Source organism: Numida meleagris, chromosome 1 (assembly GCF_002078875.1).
Source record: "Numida meleagris isolate 19003 breed g44 Domestic line chromosome 1, NumMel1.0, whole genome shotgun sequence".
NCBI lineage: Eukaryota > Metazoa > Chordata > Aves > Galliformes > Numididae > Numida > Numida meleagris.
In genome coordinates, this window is record NC_034409.1 from 22,604,069 (window position 1) to 22,623,152 (window position 19,084).

Here is a 19,084-nt window from a genome sequence, read left to right on the forward strand (position 1 = left end):
GCTGTCCCTCAGCCTTTGCCCTCCTGTCCTTCCTCACTTCCTGCTCCCCATGTCCTGGTACCGACACTGCCATGCTTGGGTGCTCAGGGAGCACGGGAAGGACCTGTGGGTCTGTGTGAAATCCCACAGCCTGTGCTAGGTGCCGCGATCACACTCCAGAAACTCAGCTTTCCCATGGTGAAACCTTTACGACGTTAGCTGAGATCGTGCTGCTGGTTGGCTTTCAGACATTTCTCACAGCCATGACTGCGAAGAAATGAACCTAGCTGAGTCCGAAGCAAGGATTTTTGAGGGACGTGAACTCCCTCTGCGTCCTACGGGAGCGACGCGCACCTCAGCTTCAGCTCACCCTTAGCAAGCCCCACTTTCGGCGCCTTCCTTTGTTATTTCACTGAAGGCACTTGAGACACCTGTGATTTTCTCACACCACATGACAGAGAATGCCTGCGCTCCGATACGTGCCGGGCTGACCGACACCGGGCCGTCACTGTTGCCCGTCCCCGCCTCCTCCGGGAGCGGCTCGGAGCAATTCCCACGGCAACCCAGGCTCGACCCCCTTCCCAGACCCCGCCTCCCCGTCCCGCCCCTCGGCTCCCGGTAGGAAGCGGTCCGTGTGTAAACTCGACGTGTCCGGGAAGGCGCGCGCCGCTCTGTCCCTCGGCCGCTGAGCGCGATGCTGGACCCGTCCTCCAGCGAGGAGGAGTCCGATGAGCTGCTGGACGAGGAGCGGCGGGACGCGCTGCTGGCGGCGGGCGTGGGCTCCTCGCCGCGCTCGCTGCCGCCGCCGCCGCGGGACCCGCGGGGCAGAGAGGGCGGTGTGGGGCGGGCGGCGAGCCCCAGCCCCTCGGTGCTGAGCGAGGGCCGGGAGGAGCAGGAACGGCTGCAGCGGGAGGAGAGGGAGAAGCGGCTCCGGCTGCAGCTCTACGTCTTCATCGCTAGGTGCATCGCGCACCCCTTCAACGCCAAGCAGCCCACGGACATGGCCCGCCGGCAGCAGAAGGTGAGCCCGGCCCCGCCGCCCGCCCGCCCGCCCCGCTCCGCCCAGCGCCGCGCTCCGGCCCGCAACAGGTGGCTGCGGGCGGCGGTGCGGGGAGCCCCGGCCCGTAGCGGGGTGACCGCAGCGGGAAACTCCGGGAAGTTTGCGGAGCGGCGCGGAAGTCCCCGCGGGGGTCGGGGAGCCCGGGGCCGGTGTGCGGCTGCAGCGGTGCCGCTGTCAGAGCACGGCGCGGGCACAGCCCCCGCAACGCCGCCCGCACGCCGCAACCCGAGCGCTCCTGCCCCGCTCCGCTGTCAGCGCGGCCGCGGTACGGAGCTGAGCGGGAAACTGTTGCGTTTCCCGAATCCTCAAGTGCGGTCTCCGTACAGAGAGCCGCTGTTTGCGATGAGAGCGGCCTTCTAGCGAGGGTTCACCAAGTGTGCTCTGCCTCTCCTCCACCGGAGATGTGAGGACGAGCAGCGATGGGGCAGGTGTCTGTGCTGTAATGGTGCTTATTCTCTTTCACTTCTTGAGTTATTCAATAGGCAGAATATTTAAAGTTTTGAAACAGAGCACTCTGTTTCCAGAGCACCACTTTAAGCACTCAGTTCTTGAAATGTTTGATCTAAAATCTTTGCATTTCTTTTACTTTCTGCTCAGTTCCATAACAAACAAAACAACAACAAAATACCCACGTCACAGTCCAGTGGGATGTCGGCAGGTCACCGTCAGAACTCAGTTCCCCTTAGCCTTTTATGGCCTTAATGCTTTTGTGTCCCTAAGGCTTTTAAAAAGCAATAGGAAATGTTTGGGGATGGCAGTTACTGCGCCTGCTATAGGTGATTTGTGCTTACTGAATCCTTTGACAAGTTAATGTGGTGGTAATAATAAGATTATTGAGGGAAGAACATTTTGCTTTTATTAAGCTGCAAGTATTTAAACTGTGAAACCTATTTAAGGACTTTTCATAAGCAGAAAGCCAAAGAAAATCCCATAAAATTGGGATTCTGCCCACGCCAGTGGGATTCCCCACCCCAAAAGAGCCATGACAGCTTGAAGGGATGTCTGCAGGTCACCTGCCCCAGACTTAGGTTGACACCAGCACAACAGCTCAGCTGTGTCTTGGTCCAGCAGAGCTTTGAGAGCCTACAGAGATGCAGCCCCACAGCCTTGCTGTGGCTCGCACTGGTGCCCATCACTCTCCTGCTGATGAGTTCTTTCTTCATCAGCCCCCAAGTCACCACCTGTGGCCATCAGCAGCAGGAAATGCTGAACACTGAGGAGTTCTCACTGAGCTCAGCCACTAAATATAGGAACTGCATTTTAAAAATAACTTCAGTATTAATTATTCTTATTAATACAATTCATAAAAGGAGATTACTGATGTGCAGCCAATACAGAAGTATGATGCTTGTGGCTGTAGCGTATGAGCAGGTAGCTGATTTACAATTGACTTGATGCCTAAATTAAATGGTATTCTTGCTAATTTCTATTTTTAAGTGAATTCTGACTTTTGTTTTTATCACATATAGGGATTTAACTGCAGGACCAGGATGCTTTCTCTTTGCTGGTCACAAAGTAATGTTCTTAAATAAGACATAAAGGAATTCTCTCTAGGTGTTGCAGTTCTCTCTGGAAGTAATGAAATATATATAAGCATCTTTCCCCTTATTTGACAATTTGATGAAATACCCAGTGAATCTCTGAGAACCAGGTGGCAGAACCAGCCTTGAGATTTGGGAGTTCAGGATGCCCGATCCCAGCTGTGGATGGCTGTGAGTCCCATGAAGCAGCCCTCCTTTGTGCAGCACAGAGACCCCGTGTCAGCCTCTCAGACAAGCTGTACCCTGTGGTAAGGCACTTCAGGACGTGTGTTAGCTGAAGTCATGTTCCACAGGGTAGAAGTGCTGTGTTATTTCCCGAATGAATCTTCTCAGTGCCAAGATGCTGCACAGATTGGGACTCCCTACATCCCCTGCCCTTCTGCTTCACTCCTGCTGCCTGTGACGTGGTGGCCATTGGTGAGTGGGCAGAAGTTCCCATCCTGCGTTACTCCCCACAAGCCATTTGGTGCCACGTGTCCCGTTAGCTAGCAGTGGCTAAGGGATCCAGGTGGATCCTGTCATGCTCCTGGCCCTGCCTGTCTCTGGCTGGGCACTCTTCTGCTTTTGTACCAGCAGTCTTTCTGATAACCTAAGAATAGTATCCGCCCTGCTTGAGAGCAGAAGTAATTTGTTCTTTCTGCCAGTTCATTTGGCATATTGCTGAGCAAATATTGCAGAATGCTGTTTGCTTCTTTTTCAGTGTGGAACATATTATCTGGTAAGGGAATGAGATGGGATTCACGTACCAAGTATCCTCACTTGCATTGTAATATCAGCAAGGAAATGGTTTACAATATGTTTGGCTTCTGATGTTCTTGCTTCTGTATCCGATTAAAATCTACTACACAGTATCTCAAAACCATCATCATACTTAATGGGCTGAGTTATACTAATTAATGTAAAGAGTTCTAAATGCAGGCAGTGTTTCACTGTTGTCCTTTCTCATCCTTCTTTCTTCACAGTAAGTAAAATCAGCTCAGCTCTATTGTCATATATAAGATTAATTTAAAAAAAAAATCAAACTTTAAGAGATCTATGACAATTTACCAGTGTCCATCAACTCTGCCAGCTTGTTTTTAATGCCAAATCCAATGTAACTTAGCCCAAACTTAGCTGAAACATGTACTTTGATATCTGTCTACATTCCTTCTGTAATCTATAAGATGTGTGATAGGAATATGTTTTTTTAACCATTCAGAGTTAGTTGGTGACCTACTTTTCCTCCTGTCTTGTGTTGGCTGTGAATAGATTTGGTGGAGGATGGGAAAGAAGCTTGATGTGGTTTCTCGAGGTAGCATAGCAGACCTTGGCAAACATGGAGTTAATTCTACAGGGTATTAATCATGTTCCTAATAACATCTCTTTGGTAGATATTTATGGGCATTTGGCCATGCATTGTCAAAGTTTTTAGAGAAATATTAGTGCATTGATGCATTACATGTCATGTTTTTAGCAAGTAAAGCTTGCCTATCTTTACTTTAAATAGGCTTTGCCACATCTTTGTAGTTTCAAAATGAGTCTTCTGGAATATCCTTCAGCATCTTTCTTTTCTGCCTCTCCAGTCATCTCTCTCTTTAGTGCAGCAAAAGAGAAGCTATAGTTAAGTAATGTCAGTCCTTCTCCTTTTCCACCCCAGCAGGCTGCAGTTGTCTTCAGAAATTTAATGGGGTTTAAATGACACAGTGATGTGCGTTCTCTGTGCAACTTTCTTCAATCAAGATAAAACTGTGTATGTTAACATAGCACAGAGCCTTTGTAGTTTCCACAGAAATAAAGAGGAGGCATTACTTTTGGAGGGACATAGGTACCTACTCAGTTTTATTTAAGGGTTAAAGGCAAGTTCTGCATCTGAGAGATGAAACAAAGTTAAAGTTCCTGGAGAAGGAAGTGGCAATGAACTGCTACAATTAACTAACAATAACAAAAAAAGTATTCATCCAGTGTTCTTCCTCAAGGATCTTAAAATATACTCCAGTAATCAAGCAGTCACACCATAGAAATCCAAGAGCGGGAGGGGAATAAAGCTCCTACTCTAAATGAGATTTCCTAATGCATGAAAGGCTTAGTACATCAAAGCTGATCATTCAAGTCTTGCTTTCATAGGTGATAAGTAGCAGAAGTGATTGGGCTGGCTGTTTAGAAATCGTAACTCAGTGAGGATCACTTCCTCAATACATACTGAGCTGTTTTCCCTCCATTTCTTCTCTTCCGTCCACCTTCTCCCTCATGAGTATGTCACAGAATCGTAGAATCGTTTGAGTTAAGGAAAGGACCCTAAAAGGATATAGTCCAACTCCTCTGCAATGAACAGGGACACCTGCAGCTCCACCAGGTTCCTCAGGGCCCCATCCAGCCTCACCTTGAATGTCTCCAAGGATGGGGCATCCACAGCCTCTCTGGGCAACCTGTTTCAGTGTTCAAAACCATCAACTTCTAGTTAATACTCTGAAGTAGGAGTAGTAATATTTTACCATTTACTTTCATCTGGACTTTGAGTTTGTTCTTTCCTGTTTTTTGGGCTTTACGCCTAAAGAAGCGGTTCTTGATATGTATTCACAAAATAACATTATCAGAAAAATCATGGAATAATTCAGTGTGGAAGGGACCCATAAGGATCATCATGTCCCACTCCAGGCTCCACACAGGACAACATAAAAATCAGACCGTATGACTGAGAGCGTTACCCAAATGCTTCTTGAACTCCAGCAGCTTGAGGTTGTGTCCATTCCCCTGGGCAGCCTGTTCCAGTGCCCAACCACCCTGGTGAAGAACCTTTTCCTAATTCCCACCTGCCCCTCCCCTGACACAGCTCCATGCCGTTCCCTCGGGCCCTGTCGCTGCCACAGAGAGTAGAGCTCAGTGCTGCCCCACCGCTCCCTGTGAGGAGCTGCAGCCGCCATGAGGCCTCCCCTCAGCTCCTCTGCTCTGAGCAAACCCAGCAGCCTCAGCCGCTCCTTATATGTCTTGTCCTCTAGATCCTTCACCATCTTTGTAGCCCTCCTTTGGACATTCTCTAATCGTTTTGTGTCTTTTTTTTGTACTGTGTCACCCAAAACTGCACACAGTATTCAAGGTGAGGCTGCGCCAGTACACTTTAAGTGGTAAATTGTTGGTTACAGGAGCAGACTTAATTCTTGGACAGTTCTCTTCTCAGTGCCTTTATTTCTCCTGTCCCTCTTATTCTTGGGTTTGAGCTGGTGATGCGTACCTACTTGCTGATTGATTGAGCATGTTTTGGAAAGGAAAAATAGTCTCATGGCTTCTGAGCCTCCTTCATAAGATGCTTTTTTTTTTCTCCTTCCAGTGCTAAGGTAGCAAGGAGAGTACATCCAAAGCCTTTTTACTGGAAATTCTAGATGTGCTTCAGAGGATGAGTGTAACAACAAAACTTGGCTATCTGGTCAAAATTCTGCTCGAGACCTTTCCAGGAAGATGTCTTACATGCATTTTCTCAACATTTCCTTTACAAATCTTTCTTAAGGTTTTTTTAGAATAAATTTGTAGTCACTTAAAATCAAGTTTACTTACCTTCCCCCCCCTCCATAAATACTTTGATAATACCTTGTCACAATTTATTAAGCAACAAGTATTTTGTTTTCAATCAAATTAGTGTGTTTGGGTAAGTCCTGTCAAAGCCCATTAAGATGCTGGCCTACACAGCTCTATACCTATTAAGACTTAATTAAGATTATAAGCAACCAGTTCTTTTTACCCCAGTGAGAACTTGCTCTCTGGGGAAGAAGTAATCCCTGTCTGCAATAGGAAGGTTACTTGCTATGGACGATTGGGTCAGCTGCAGCTGGAGGAACACTGGAGAGCGGTGAGTGAAGTGGCTTTCTGGTTACCAGCACTACTTCAGAAATGACAACCCCTCTGAGATGTGATTTGTTCTGGTGTCCAGACAACTCAGCACTGATTAGTGTGGCTTGGCCAAAAGCTGGGCAGTGTGCTGGGAAAATGAGTCTTTGGTAAATGGCCGTGTAGTCAATGAGTATACAGGGACAAAACACAAGCCTCATTTTACTATGCTGAAAAATTAATCAGTTTTTTTTATCATTTTTTTGATCATTTAAGGGACTACTTTTAGTTTTTCTTTTCTGAATGGGTGACCTCAGGTTGTTGAGTTCTTTCTGTCACTCACATGGTTTGACAAGTGTGTTTATTCTATTAACCCACTTAAAGTGCTTGAGAAAGACTACTTATTGGTTTTTCTACAGGGAAGCTGGCAGGATGAGTTGGACAAATCCACTGACTGCTGCCATCTCTGCAGGAATGGTACAAGAGAACTGGCTGGTCTGGCTGCCTGGCAGTTCTTGAGTTGTTATTCTTGACTTATATTTTGTGCATCTGAACTGTTGCTAATTGGTGACAGATAAGCAGAAACAACAAATCTGCTGTTCTTGTCCTTACGGTTTTCTCTGATGTCATCTCAGAAACATACTCATTGCTGATGTAGAGGAACAAAGCTGGTAAAAATATTATTTTTACCCTCCAAACCATATTCCTTTCTCTGCATCTGGATAAGGGCAGTATGTCACAATATAATTACCACATATTTGTCTTTGACTGTAGAATAATGCCAGCACAGAACATGCTTGTTGCTTGCTTGTAGACTATTTGCTGAATGAAGTATTTCTTATAAAAGCAGATTTGCCATTTTCCTTCTCCTTCCTCCATTTGTACTATTTGTGGTACATTTCATGCTCTGGGGCACTACTCACCAGCCACATCACCATTTGCTTACTAATTAGACTTTTTTCCTGTCTGGCTTTGCACAATTTCTTCTTAATATTGGTGAATGCCATCCTGAAGTTGTTTTCTGTAAATATTCTTTTGCATTTTAAGTGTATCTCTGTGTGCGCGTGTTATACTTTCCTGTTTTGTTTCTTTATGTGTAGATTTCTATTGCTTTGCTAGCTCAACACATCTCTGTTTCCTGCTGCTTCTCGTTTATTTGTGTGCTGGCTGGAAGTGGGAAGCTAACAGCTCAGGGACAGCACTTACTCCCCATTTATTCACCCAGGAGGCAGCTGTGGGAGCAGGCAGGATGCGCATCCCTCAGTGAATGTGCGTGCCTCTCCTCTCCCAGTTGAAGGGCTTGAGTCAGGGTGCTGGTCTTTGTGCTTTGACTTTGGTTCAATATTTAGCTGTACTGAGCTGCAGTTCAGATAGAGTAATATATTAACTGGGTGCCAACCTCTCAAATGTCTTTAACTTTTTAATCTATATATCTTGTTTTCATACAGTTTTTTTTGATGCAGTCATTGCAAAGATGCCTACTGCATTTTTTTCTGGCTGACTCCTCCCGCTGCCCACTGATGGCTGTGGCACGCTCAGCACTGATGCCCAAATGTCTTGTTTTTCAGCTGTTCAGCATCTGCTGAACTCTCATTCCCTTTGCCTGGTGACTACCTCCAAAGCCTGCTTCTGCCTGGAAGTGCTGGCACTGCACTGAAAGCAGCCCAGCTCTTGTGAGCTGCAGTTGATTCCCACAGGTTTTGGAATAGCAGCTGTGAAAAGTCAGTTTTCAGTTTGTTGCTGTGTGGGGGAAACTGAGCAGCAGGAGAGGCAGAGCGTTTGTATGTGGGTACCAGGCTGCATCCGCTTAGGTTTGTGTTTTGAAGGTTATTTTCACAGCCATAAGCACTGAAGACTTTTTACTTATTTATTTTTTTTCTTTAAGATTCCCTAGAAGTTGATGGTTCTTAGTAAAAGAATTTGTTTCTGGTTCTTATTTTGTGTTGCAGAGATAAAAACGTATACCTCTCTTCAGGCATGGTTACTGTATGAATAAGTTTAAGAATGTTCTTGAGTGCTCTTCCTGTCAGGAAGAAGAAAAGTGCTAATTAACAGCATTGTGAAGAATGAATGGACCTTCAGCAAGCACTTTGTAAAATCCATGACCTGAAGAAAAAAAAATTAGGAAAGAGAAGGCGATTGAACAAGAATCTTCTTCCAGCTCTGTTTCCATTTTTATTCGCACAAAAATAAATAAAAAGAATCAACCTCCAAGCAGCCTGTGCCACAGATTTATTTTGCTAGCTTTTGCTTAGGAGCATCCCCAGTTTGTGCCTATTGCTTGTATGTTCCTTTATTTATTCCTGAATTATGTATTCTGAGGCCTCGTAGCAGGGTATGGGCAGCTGTTTCTCCTACAAAAGTGTTCTAACGTTTTGCCATTCCAACTGCTTAATACATGCATTAGTGCTAAAATATTTATATTGACCAGTTTATTTTGATCTACTTATGGATGGAGCATAAGCAAGGAAAAGAAATAAAAACAAAGGAGTAGTTGTTTGGTACAAATCTGATATTAAATCATTGCAGTGCTCTGTTCCCCTCAGACTCTCCCTTCTTTCCTGCACTGTCTGTAAAGGCAGAGGACTTTTCAGTCCCTTACCAGTAGGGATTGAAGAGCAACAACTAGTGATATCATTTGGAGACTGAAATTTCGAACTCCATCAGAAATTTTCATCTGGGTCTTGTAATCTTCAGCTTTCATCTGCTGAGCAGAGTAGGAATATGTTTGCCTGAATGGGCACTCATGTTCAGCTTCTGATGACTTAGCTCCAAATGCAATAGCATTCCAGTAACTACATGTATGGTTATAAATGTAGGTTCAAAGCGTACCAGTACATGGTTGATGAAATAATTATAAGCATTTTAGCATAAATATTAGAATGTGTACTACAGAATAATATCATTTTATGTGTTTGTTTTCTTTCTCAGCACAATTTGGCTCCCAAATGGAATGACTTTAATAGCATCGCTTGAGATTTTTAAGTTCCGTTTTTAAAGTTGTCTTTCTCTGCCATCCTAGTTTTTTAGCTACCATTCCTTAATGGTTCCAGGCCTTCTTCTGTAACCATAAATATTTGAAAACAACTAACCATGTTTTGTAGATATAAAACCTATGTTTTACCTCTTGGAACTTTTTTAAAAAGTCATTTTACAAAAGTAATCTGGAAACTGAGCTCTAGCGAGATATGGATGCATACATACACTTTGCTCGTGTTGCTGCAAATGAAATGAGTTAAGAATACCATTCTTACCTGCATAAGATGTGGGGAAGTTTGATGTAGTAGATGTTTTTATGACTTCTTTCTAAAGCATACCCTGGAACAGAACCTGGTATTATCTGTGGTATTTCCTTGGCCTTCCTCAAAGTTGGAACAAGTGGATTCTGACAGTCATTCTATTGCTTTAATACATGATGTATTCTGTCTACAGACAGCAAGCTGTAAAAATAAGTATTGTTTATTTAAAGTGGCAACAAACTATTCAGACTTTCGCTAAACCATTTGCTGTTTAATGTGTTCTGGATATTTAAAATCTAGTATATTATGAAAACATTAATTTCTTAACTGCAGTTTTTAGTCTGGAGTGGGTTTCAAGAGGTCACAGAGATGTGATAAAACCCATAAGCTGGCAGAAGCCTCTTTACCTGACCCTCTTACTGTATTATAAGCTGTATCTATTACAAGTGCACTTAATTATGCGAAGCATCACACAAGGGAAGGAGGCTGCAGAGCCTGGCAGAGTTCTTCTGATAGTCTAATTAAAAAAAAAAATACATGTCTCATCCTGATTTCTGCATTTTGCCAATCCTTGCTAGCTGATTATGAGCTGACGTATGTGATGACTGTCCAGTAGCTGTGGAAGAATGACCCAGTGAGGTGAGTGGATTTCCTAGAAAGTAAGACCATCCCTGGAAGTAATGCACTTTATTGGTGTTGGCATCAGTGCCCGCATCAACATTTCAGCTCAAGTCAGCAGTGTGCATTGAAGTCTCTCTCTTTGTCCCCACTGCAGAGTTGGGTTTAAAGTACACAAGTGTGACTGTGGGCGAAGCTAAACAGCAGTTAGATTCTGGAGCACGTCCAGTCCTTGCAATTAAACTCGTGATGGTCTGAAGCAAAGATGCTTGAAATGGATTTGGGGTGAAGTTAGGTCCCCAGCATCAGCCATTGCTCTGCAGATGCATTCTCGTGTCACACCACTCACTAGTGTGGAGTTGACTTTGGAGAGTCAGAAAGATTGAGAATACAGCAGCTAATGCCAAGTCAGGAGAGATAGAACCTAAAGGAGTAACACCACAGTCTCCTTTCTGAGCCATTAAAGCAGGACAGGATATGCGATGCAAACGTAAAAACAGCTGAAGTAATGAAGTAGTACAGTCTTGCTGTGCCTGAAGTTAATTAGGGGCAATAAGCTGCCCCTAATTACTAGAAGTGTGGGATTCTCAGCAAAGCTGCCTGGGATACTAATTAAAAGAACTGATTATAAGAAATTGAATGCATAATTAATGACTGGGAAATGATTTTCAAGAATATCTTCAGACAGCAAATAAAGTGCCCTTGGAAAATGTTGCGACATTGTGAGCCATCCACTGAATCTAATCTAGCAGGTAGACCTGAACTGATTTACAAGAGGTTGCTGTGCTCATGCTTTCTAGTGCCAAGGTGGGGATTAATGGGGGCAGAATGACAGATAGAGTTTTTCCATTTTAATATCAAATACTCTTTGTTGTATTTTCTTTTAATTTAATGAGTGACTTCAATAGAACTTATTTATGAAACATGCTGTCATACTGTATTTCTTTTTAATAGTTGCCTTTGCAATAGCCTGCTACTGTCACAGCTGAGGAAGTTTATAATTCTTGGAGAGGACCTTTTGGATAGAATCGTCTCTCTTTTGATTGTTAGCATGTGTATATTTGGCAACTGTTTGCTTTCAAGTGAATGGGCCACCAGATGGGCCCAAATGTAACTTCTCTTTTCTAAGATCTTGAAAAAATAGCGATCTGAAAATTGCATAAATATTGTGTAAAAAAAAAAAAAAAATTAAAGACTTCTTTCTTGGGGAAAAAAAAAATCTAGCCAAATTAATGAGTTTTTACAAATTTTAAGCAGTTACTTAAAGGAGTTAATCAGGGGTTAAGTTTCATTCAGGCACCTGTTTGGGGATTCCTGCCTAATTGAGAGCTCTTTAATTTATATCCTGAAATGTTGTAAATAGCCCCGTTCCTCAATTACTTTGACATGTTTATAGAAATTTAGATTAGGAGTAACATAATAGCTTGTAAACTGCACGGAACCCTGCCTGTGATTTCCTCTGCCACGTCCAAGCATCTGTCAGGATCTGAGGCCGAGGTGCCAGGGTGTGAGATGAAATGCTCATATTCTCTGTCCTCTCCCCTTCTTGTCACTAGCGAAATGCTTCTGGGCTTCTGAGCAGGATCCCTTTGGTCCTGTAAGGTTGTGTTATAACTCTGGGTACGTTCAGATACTGGAAAGAGGGAAATGGTGAACTTGTGTACGCCCACAGAAGGAATGCTATGGATACTGATGTGAAGAGAGGGGAATTAGTGCTCCATGGGTTATTACAGCCTAATCTGTTTCATAGAGATTAAGCTTTATACCAAATAAAAGTCATTTAATATTGCTGTCTTTTCAGAAACATCTTTTCCCATTTATTGTTGTAAAAACCTGCTAATTGCTATTTGTTTTTCTGGAACCCACCCCCACCACGAGATGCATATTTCTGCCATGGCTTAGTCTGGCAGCTGCTTCATATAGAATGAAACTCCTAAGCCTCATGATAGGGAAGCAAAGATGTTCTTATGGCTTTTGCTAACAGTGAAGGTTTTATTTTTTTTATTAATATTGAGCTGTCAGGATTGATTGGATTCCTTGGGGCTAGCTCAGAGTGTGTCCTGTTCAATACAATAGACTGAATTTCTAGTCTTCTGTTTCTGTTCTGTAGGTCGTGCAAACATAAGACTTAAATATCATATTTGTTGTTGTATTTGAGGATGAATTTATACCTTGGCTGTGGGAACTTGCTGTGGGTCGAAATATGGCATATGTCTCCCAGTGTGAAAGATAATTTATTTTTGTAACTCGATTCATTTTCTATTTTTTTTCCTACAGTGAAAAAAAAATAAGTTCCTACAGGAAAACAATGAGCCTAATTCTTTTTAATAATAATAATAAAAACCAGCAAAACTATCCTACTGCAAATCTGTGCAGATACCTCTCTCACATTCTTTTCTGTGTTGACTTCAATGAGCAAGTAGCAGAGCTGTCACAAGACACTTCTTGGAGGAAAAAAATGTTTAGTGGTGATGTGGTTACAGTGGAACAGCTTCTTCATATCAGTGATCAGAATCGCACTGACGGTGCTAATAAGATAAACGGGGTGGGTAATGCATACTGATTATAATAGCAGGAGTGTTATGTAAATGGAGAGATTCTGTAAAGAGGTGTGAGGTGCTGAAACTCAGAGCAATACAGATGGTCAGCAATGCAAATCCATTTCTGTCTGTGATGCTGGAGAGACTGGAAAATAGAAAGAATTGCATATTAACATCAGAAGCATCAAAGTTTCTCTTTCAGAAAGGATGAAGGATTCAGAGTGAGAGACCAGATCATTTTGTCAATGAAATGAACCTATCTGTGGATGGCATATGCATTTGCATGTATGTGTTTAATACAGACATTAGAATATTTATTAATTACAGCCATTCATGTTTAAATAAAGAGTAGAACCTAAGGTACTACCAAAATGTGTTGCTTGCTATTTTTAAGCCTAATAAAAAATTAAAAATTTGTAGTAATCTACTGGCTTTTTTTTTGTATACCAAGTAAACAAATATATGCCATTAGTACAGACGAGTAAGAAAGACCAGAATGGAGTAGACTAACGCAGATTTAAAGAGGAGATGGAATTAATGCAGGAGATTTGCTTAGAGGAGTCAAACATGCAGTTACGTTGGGGTTGTCTGAGTTAGGGACACAGGTTCTGATGCAGTAGCTGCTGAACAAATTACATGTGCATTTGCAAATTGTGTGCATGTAACCCAGTGAACCAAAACACGAGCCTTTCCTGAAGGGTGGCATGAATTGGATAGCTGTAGGTCTCCCTTAAATAGTTCCTGTGTTAAAATGGCTATTTTATCCACCTTCAGAAGATGCTTTCTGAATCATGGAATAGTTACTAGGGAATAACACCACTACTGCTGGAAAACTCTGCTACCTCAATTATGCCTTGAGTGATACCCATTGAAATAAATGCTTTGCTTATAACAAAGCATGCAGTAAGATAGGCTAACAAAAGTACCGTGCCCCAGGTAAGCTTACTGGGCACCCTGGCATATATTGTAGCTGAGCCAATCTATTGCTTTGCTGTGTGATGGAAAGCTTACCACAGAGTTACTGCTGAATGTCTTCAGCACACAAATGAGTTCTTAGTTTGACGCCAGTTGTGGGGGAGCTTCTGTGTCAAGATAGTCTCGTTTCTAAAAGCAACCAGATAGTCCCTTGTAAGTAGGTAAAACTTCAGTCAGTAGGAATCCGCCACTGTTTGTTATTGCTCTTGTAGTTATGAGACTTCTCTTTCCAGACTGAATATACACTTGTTTGTTTTATACCCATGTGTTGATCTATCAGCTGTGCCCTTCTGAGAGATTCAGTAGAGGATGGTGTTTGTTACATGGGCAGTCCAAGCTATGAACAACCTCTGGTGCAGTACTGTCTCTTTCTCATCCTTTTCCGATGCCCTTTTTCTATGTGTTTTGCAGCTGAGGTTAATACACCCTCCTTTTCACATTGCCTTTCGTGTTAACATGAGGTGTAGTGAGATAGCACATCCAAACTCTCAGCTCAGAGTGACTGGGGAAAGTGAAAACCTAGCAGAAGTTCTTCTGAGTCCTTGTGTATGTGTGACTCTGAATTCCATCCCCGTCCTTGCAGCACAGCTCCCACGCTGGCTATGTTTTCCAGCACAGTGTTCTTATCTGCTGTGCTTGCTAGTGCATGCCAGCCTTGAATTTCAATATCAGATTTCAAAATCAGAAGAAATATGATGTTCCTGTTCTCTCTGTCACAACAAGTATGGAAATACTGTGTTTATGGTGCAGTCCTCGAGAACTCTGCAACTACCATTCCTGAGGCTTGCTGTTTCTCCTTTAACACTTACCCTAACATTTTTATTGATACTATATATTTTTTTTTTCCACCCATGTGGCAGAATCTTAGGTGCTTCGTTGTTGTCTAGATAAGACCTGGGGTATTCTTTAAGCCAGAAAACAAGTGTAAAAAGCAAACAAATTACTTGATTACTTATTAACTTTTCAGTCATAAAAATCATAGAATGGCATAGGTTTTTGAAAGGACCGTAAAGATCATCCAGTTCCAACTCCCCTGTCATGGACAGGGTTGCCAACCACCAGATCAGTTTGCCCAGTGCGCCATCCAACCTGGCCTGGAATGTTTCCAGGGATGGGGCATCCACAGCTCCTCTGGGCAACCTGTTCAGTAATTCTAGCAAATTTATGAATCTGCGGGACTAGACCTTCTGAATCCAGGTCAGATACAAAGATGATATTGTCTCTATTTCCCTTTCCTGATAGGCTGCCCTCCTTTGAATATAGAGACCTGCTGCTCTCCTTTGGGAACAGGGTTTCTTTAGGAGGTGCCAGAAAACTCTCAGGCTCTGTACCCGAAGAAACTCCAAGCCACCTCATTCAGATTTCTCAGCGCTTTAGTCTGGATGACTGAACTGAGGAACTCTTCTCAGCTTCTTGGTGTGGAGAATAAACTCTCACTTCTCAATTTCTGGTCTAAAGAGATCTTTCTGACAGAGTACACACTGCTGAGAGGGGAATTCATATTCAGTAGCCATGCATATCAGCAAGCTCTCAAAATAATTAAGTGCAGCAATGATAAAGAACAAAGACCGTTCAGTGGTAACAATTTGTATGCGTTCTGTCAGAGCATTGCTGTGGGCCTTTGTTTTAATTTGTATTTAGCCAGGCTGCTGTCAGAAGTTCCTTCTGAGCTCCAGGTTGTGAAATCAGCTTCTCAGAAGGCAGCTCTAGTGCTCTGCCATGGCCCTGTTTGGCAGCTGCGGAGCAGAGTGTAGCAGACGTCTGGTGGGTCAAGCAATTTGCTGGCTGTGGGAGGCTGAGCGGTCAGGGTGTGCAGCACGCTTCCACGTTTGTGTGTTCTCATTGTACTCTTGCATATGGCTTGAATGCTCCTAGCAGGCAGCATTTGGAATGAGGCAATTATGCCACAGCTTTTTGAATTAATTCTCCAGTGTACTTGAGTCAGTGTCTTTGTATTCACGCCCACTAACACTGCTTTTTGCTTGATAAAAGATGCTTCCTTCTTAACTTTCTTTGGCACCACAACTTTGTGGCTGAATAGAGTACATCAGCACGTGACTTTTATCTTTTATCTTGCTTGTAGTAATTCAGGTATAAATTATAATAATTCAGCATCTCCTGATGTTGGAAAATTCCAGGAAGGCCTGTCTGCCCTATTCCTACTCAGCACTTCTAAGGAATGATAATTTTTGGAAAAGTTGGTACAAAGAAAATGTTGTGAATTAATCTGAAGGTCAGTCATTATTTCTGTGCTTCTTGGGATTGATGCTCATGCCTGTGCTGGGGACCAAACGAATTACTTGGAAACTCTGGTTCCTGTTCCTGTGAGGTTTGCTTGCACAAAGACAGGAAAACATTATCTCAGACTCCTTAACTATACTGGATTTTACCTAACAGCATATGCACCTTTTGTTTTGGGACTGTGTTGTTGTCTCACTCCAATTTACAGGAGGGAGAAGGGGTTCTTTTAATGTATGTATACCCAACGGCGAGATTAAGACACAACGGGTCAAATGTTAGCCCGACCAGTTTATTACAAATCCTAGTAGCTTAGGGAGATGGGGAAGGGAAGGTGGGCAATAGAAAAGAGATAAAAAAAAAAGCAAGGAGTCTTTGTAGAAAGCAAGAGAGATAGTAATCACCAGGGGTCCAGCGTTGTTTGTAGCGCAGATGTTGATCTTCTTGGGTGATGGGTTATCAAGGCTTGTTGTTTGGTTGACGACCACTTTGGTTGACAACGACCTCCAACAGCAGTATGAACTTATTTATAAGTCCAAATTGGTCAAGTCAGCTCTCTTTGGAGTGGCAGCTTCTGGCTTTGAGATCTCAGCAGAAACTCCTTTGTTCCCATCTTCCGGGCCTTGCCAGCAGGTAAGAGGGAGCAGAGAGGTGCCCACCTGGATCCTGTTTTTCACAGGATGCGATGGTATCATTCCCCAGTCTCCCATACCAAGCTGGTGCTATTTGGTCACAGGCCAGATCTTCCGCCAGTAAACACTCCTGAGCACTCTCTTCCTGGGGCAAACAGCTCTGAAGGAAATGCTTTCAGATGTTCACACGGTGATGTTGATTACCACACGGCGACACCCACCATTTGCCTCCTTGGTAAGTCAGTTGGAGTCTTATCACAAAACATACCTCAGAAAGCAAGCTTTGAGCCAAAAGAAAAGAAGGGTTCAGGCAGTTGTCTGCACCAGAGGCAAGAAATGCTTTAGAAGGGGCAGAAGAAACTTCTCATCTTAATTTGGTAGTCTTTGTGAAAGTGCAGGAGCTGGAGGAATAAGCTCTGCCTACTCTGATTTCTGTATGCTTCAGCCCTTCATTATCATACCCTTAGCTAGCCTTCATGTTTTGCACAAAGTATTGGTCCTCTACCCTCACTTTGCCAATAACAGAAATATTGAAAGTTGTTTTTTATCTGAAGCTTGGAAAGGAAATTGCATCTCCAGACTAGGTGCATCCTCCCCTCCCCCAGTTCTCTGTGCAACAGCTGTGTAAGCACCAGCTCCATTCCTCTGGCATGTTCCTAATCGCTCTACCATTTTTTCCTGTGACAGTGGGAGAGATGGAGATCAGGAATTGTGTTCTGTTGCTTTTGGTTAGATACATAAATTACTAGCACAGTGTGTACCGAGTCATCTTAAACAGCTTTTTCAAGATAAAAGATAAGAATGTACTCACAACTTAAACGAGAAAGGCTTGTGTTGAGGATCTAGTGATGGTGGCTCAGCCCCTCCCAGTGACCCAAGAGGGAGGGATTCTTGATAGCTGTATATGACAAAGTTAGTCCAATTTCTTTTTCCAAAACTGGACTGCTCCTGTTAGCAAAAATCCTTTCAAAACAAATGCACATTTAAAACAAAACTAAAAAACAGCCTCTAGATTATGCAGTGTTTTGGGGAGGGAGAAAAAAAAAATGCAGGTTTTCCACTCCTACTAGTTTTTTGAAGCCTTCATACACTGAGGGTTTGGCTGGGTGCCTCACTTAAGTTAGCTCAGTAGCAGTTTTGAAAGGCATCTGGAGACACTGCACTTCTGAAAGCTTACAGCTCTGCTCTTGAGCAGAAAGCTGTCATTCAGTTGTCTCCTGACCTTTGGGGTGAGCTTGTCTCAAGGTAAGGCAGGGTTTCTTCTTCTGGGTGAACCTCAGTGATACAGGAACTGAGGACAAGATAATAGAATCTAAACGTAAACTGTGGTCTACCACTGGTTTTCATTGGATTAGAAAAGGTCCGAGGATGTTAGGAGGAATAAGCTGTGGCTTCCCCTCCCCTGCTGGTGTTTAAATGTTCTGGAGGGACTGACACTTTTCACTCCCTCGTAACCTGAGAGAGACAGCAGTTGGTTGCTTTTTTCTGGCAGTAGACTGGACGTGACCAGAGCGTGTTAACAGGGCCTATTAACCTGCCAGCGTGGGTTTTTGTCCTGGCTGCCTGTACAATCGTGTCCCTGTTTTGTTGTGGTGCTGAGGTGGAGTGTCAGTCTCCTTTCCCTGGGCTCCCTGGTGGCATTCACCATCACCTGGGAGAATGTGGAGGGCTATGAGGGGATATGGGAGGCTAATCACCAAGCTCTTGCCCAGGCTGGTGGGCCATCATACTTCCTGCTGATGAATGTCCATTCAGGACTGCTCTGTAGTGGTCTGCATAGGAAAGTGTCTCTGTTCTCCCCTGGTCCTGGATTTTACGTCCTTTGCTCTGCATCACTAGTTCCTCTTCTGGCTCATTCTTGTGCTGTCTCTGAGTGCAGTTGTCAGCAGGGAAGGCTGGGAGGCTTTCAGTCAGCTTCCTCGCATTGTTTCTTTCAAGCATCTGATGTTATCTTGTATGCCTTCATGTTATTTAATGTGTGTGCTGTCCTCGAACTGCTTAACCCCTTCCCATTCATGCACCTGCAGTGCCCTTTATAGGCCCTGGCCTTTAGGGAAAAGGAACCACCTTCCAGCCCCCAGGGGAGCTTTTTTCATTTCAGCAGGATTTTGCACAAGTATATGCTCTATGAATGCATTCTGGAGTTGTAACTAAGCATTTGCAGAGAGTAATAGCTACAAGGCTATTTTTTTCTTTTCTTTTTTTTTCTTAAGAAGGGAACAAAAAATGGTCACACCGCTAAGCTCTAATTACCGTAGCTTCAGAGAGACCTGCCTGATTTGCCTTTTGAGCTCTGCGCTGTCAGATAGGTTTTGATCAAATATGTTCCTGCCAGCTCTCAGTCGTTAGCATTCAGTCTAAGTTAGTCACCAGTGAATTATGGTTTGTGATATGGTCCAGTTCCCATTGGTCTAGTTCTTTCTCTCTTTATTGATTTCCATTCTTGTTTTCATTATTGCCCTGG

The 19,084-nt window shown here is 43.5% G+C and overlaps 1 protein-coding gene across 11 annotated transcripts in view; it reads left to right on the forward strand.

Annotated features, from left to right (window-relative positions):
* The window catches only part of CADPS2 (calcium dependent secretion activator 2), a 318,188-nt gene continuing 299,693 nt past the window's right edge, over positions 590 to 19,084 (forward strand). For 4 of the 11 annotated variants that reach the window (XM_021384802.1, XM_021384804.1, XM_021384803.1 and 1 more), the window contains exon 1: positions 594 to 1,000. In XM_021384802.1, coding sequence (XP_021240477.1) covers positions 674 to 1,000 — 327 coding nt within the window. In that variant the 5' untranslated portion in view covers positions 594 to 673. Of the gene's footprint in view, positions 1,001 to 19,084 lie in introns of all 11 variants that reach the window. The other 7 variants (XM_021384799.1, XM_021384800.1, XM_021384809.1 and 4 more) reach the window with 4 other exon arrangements.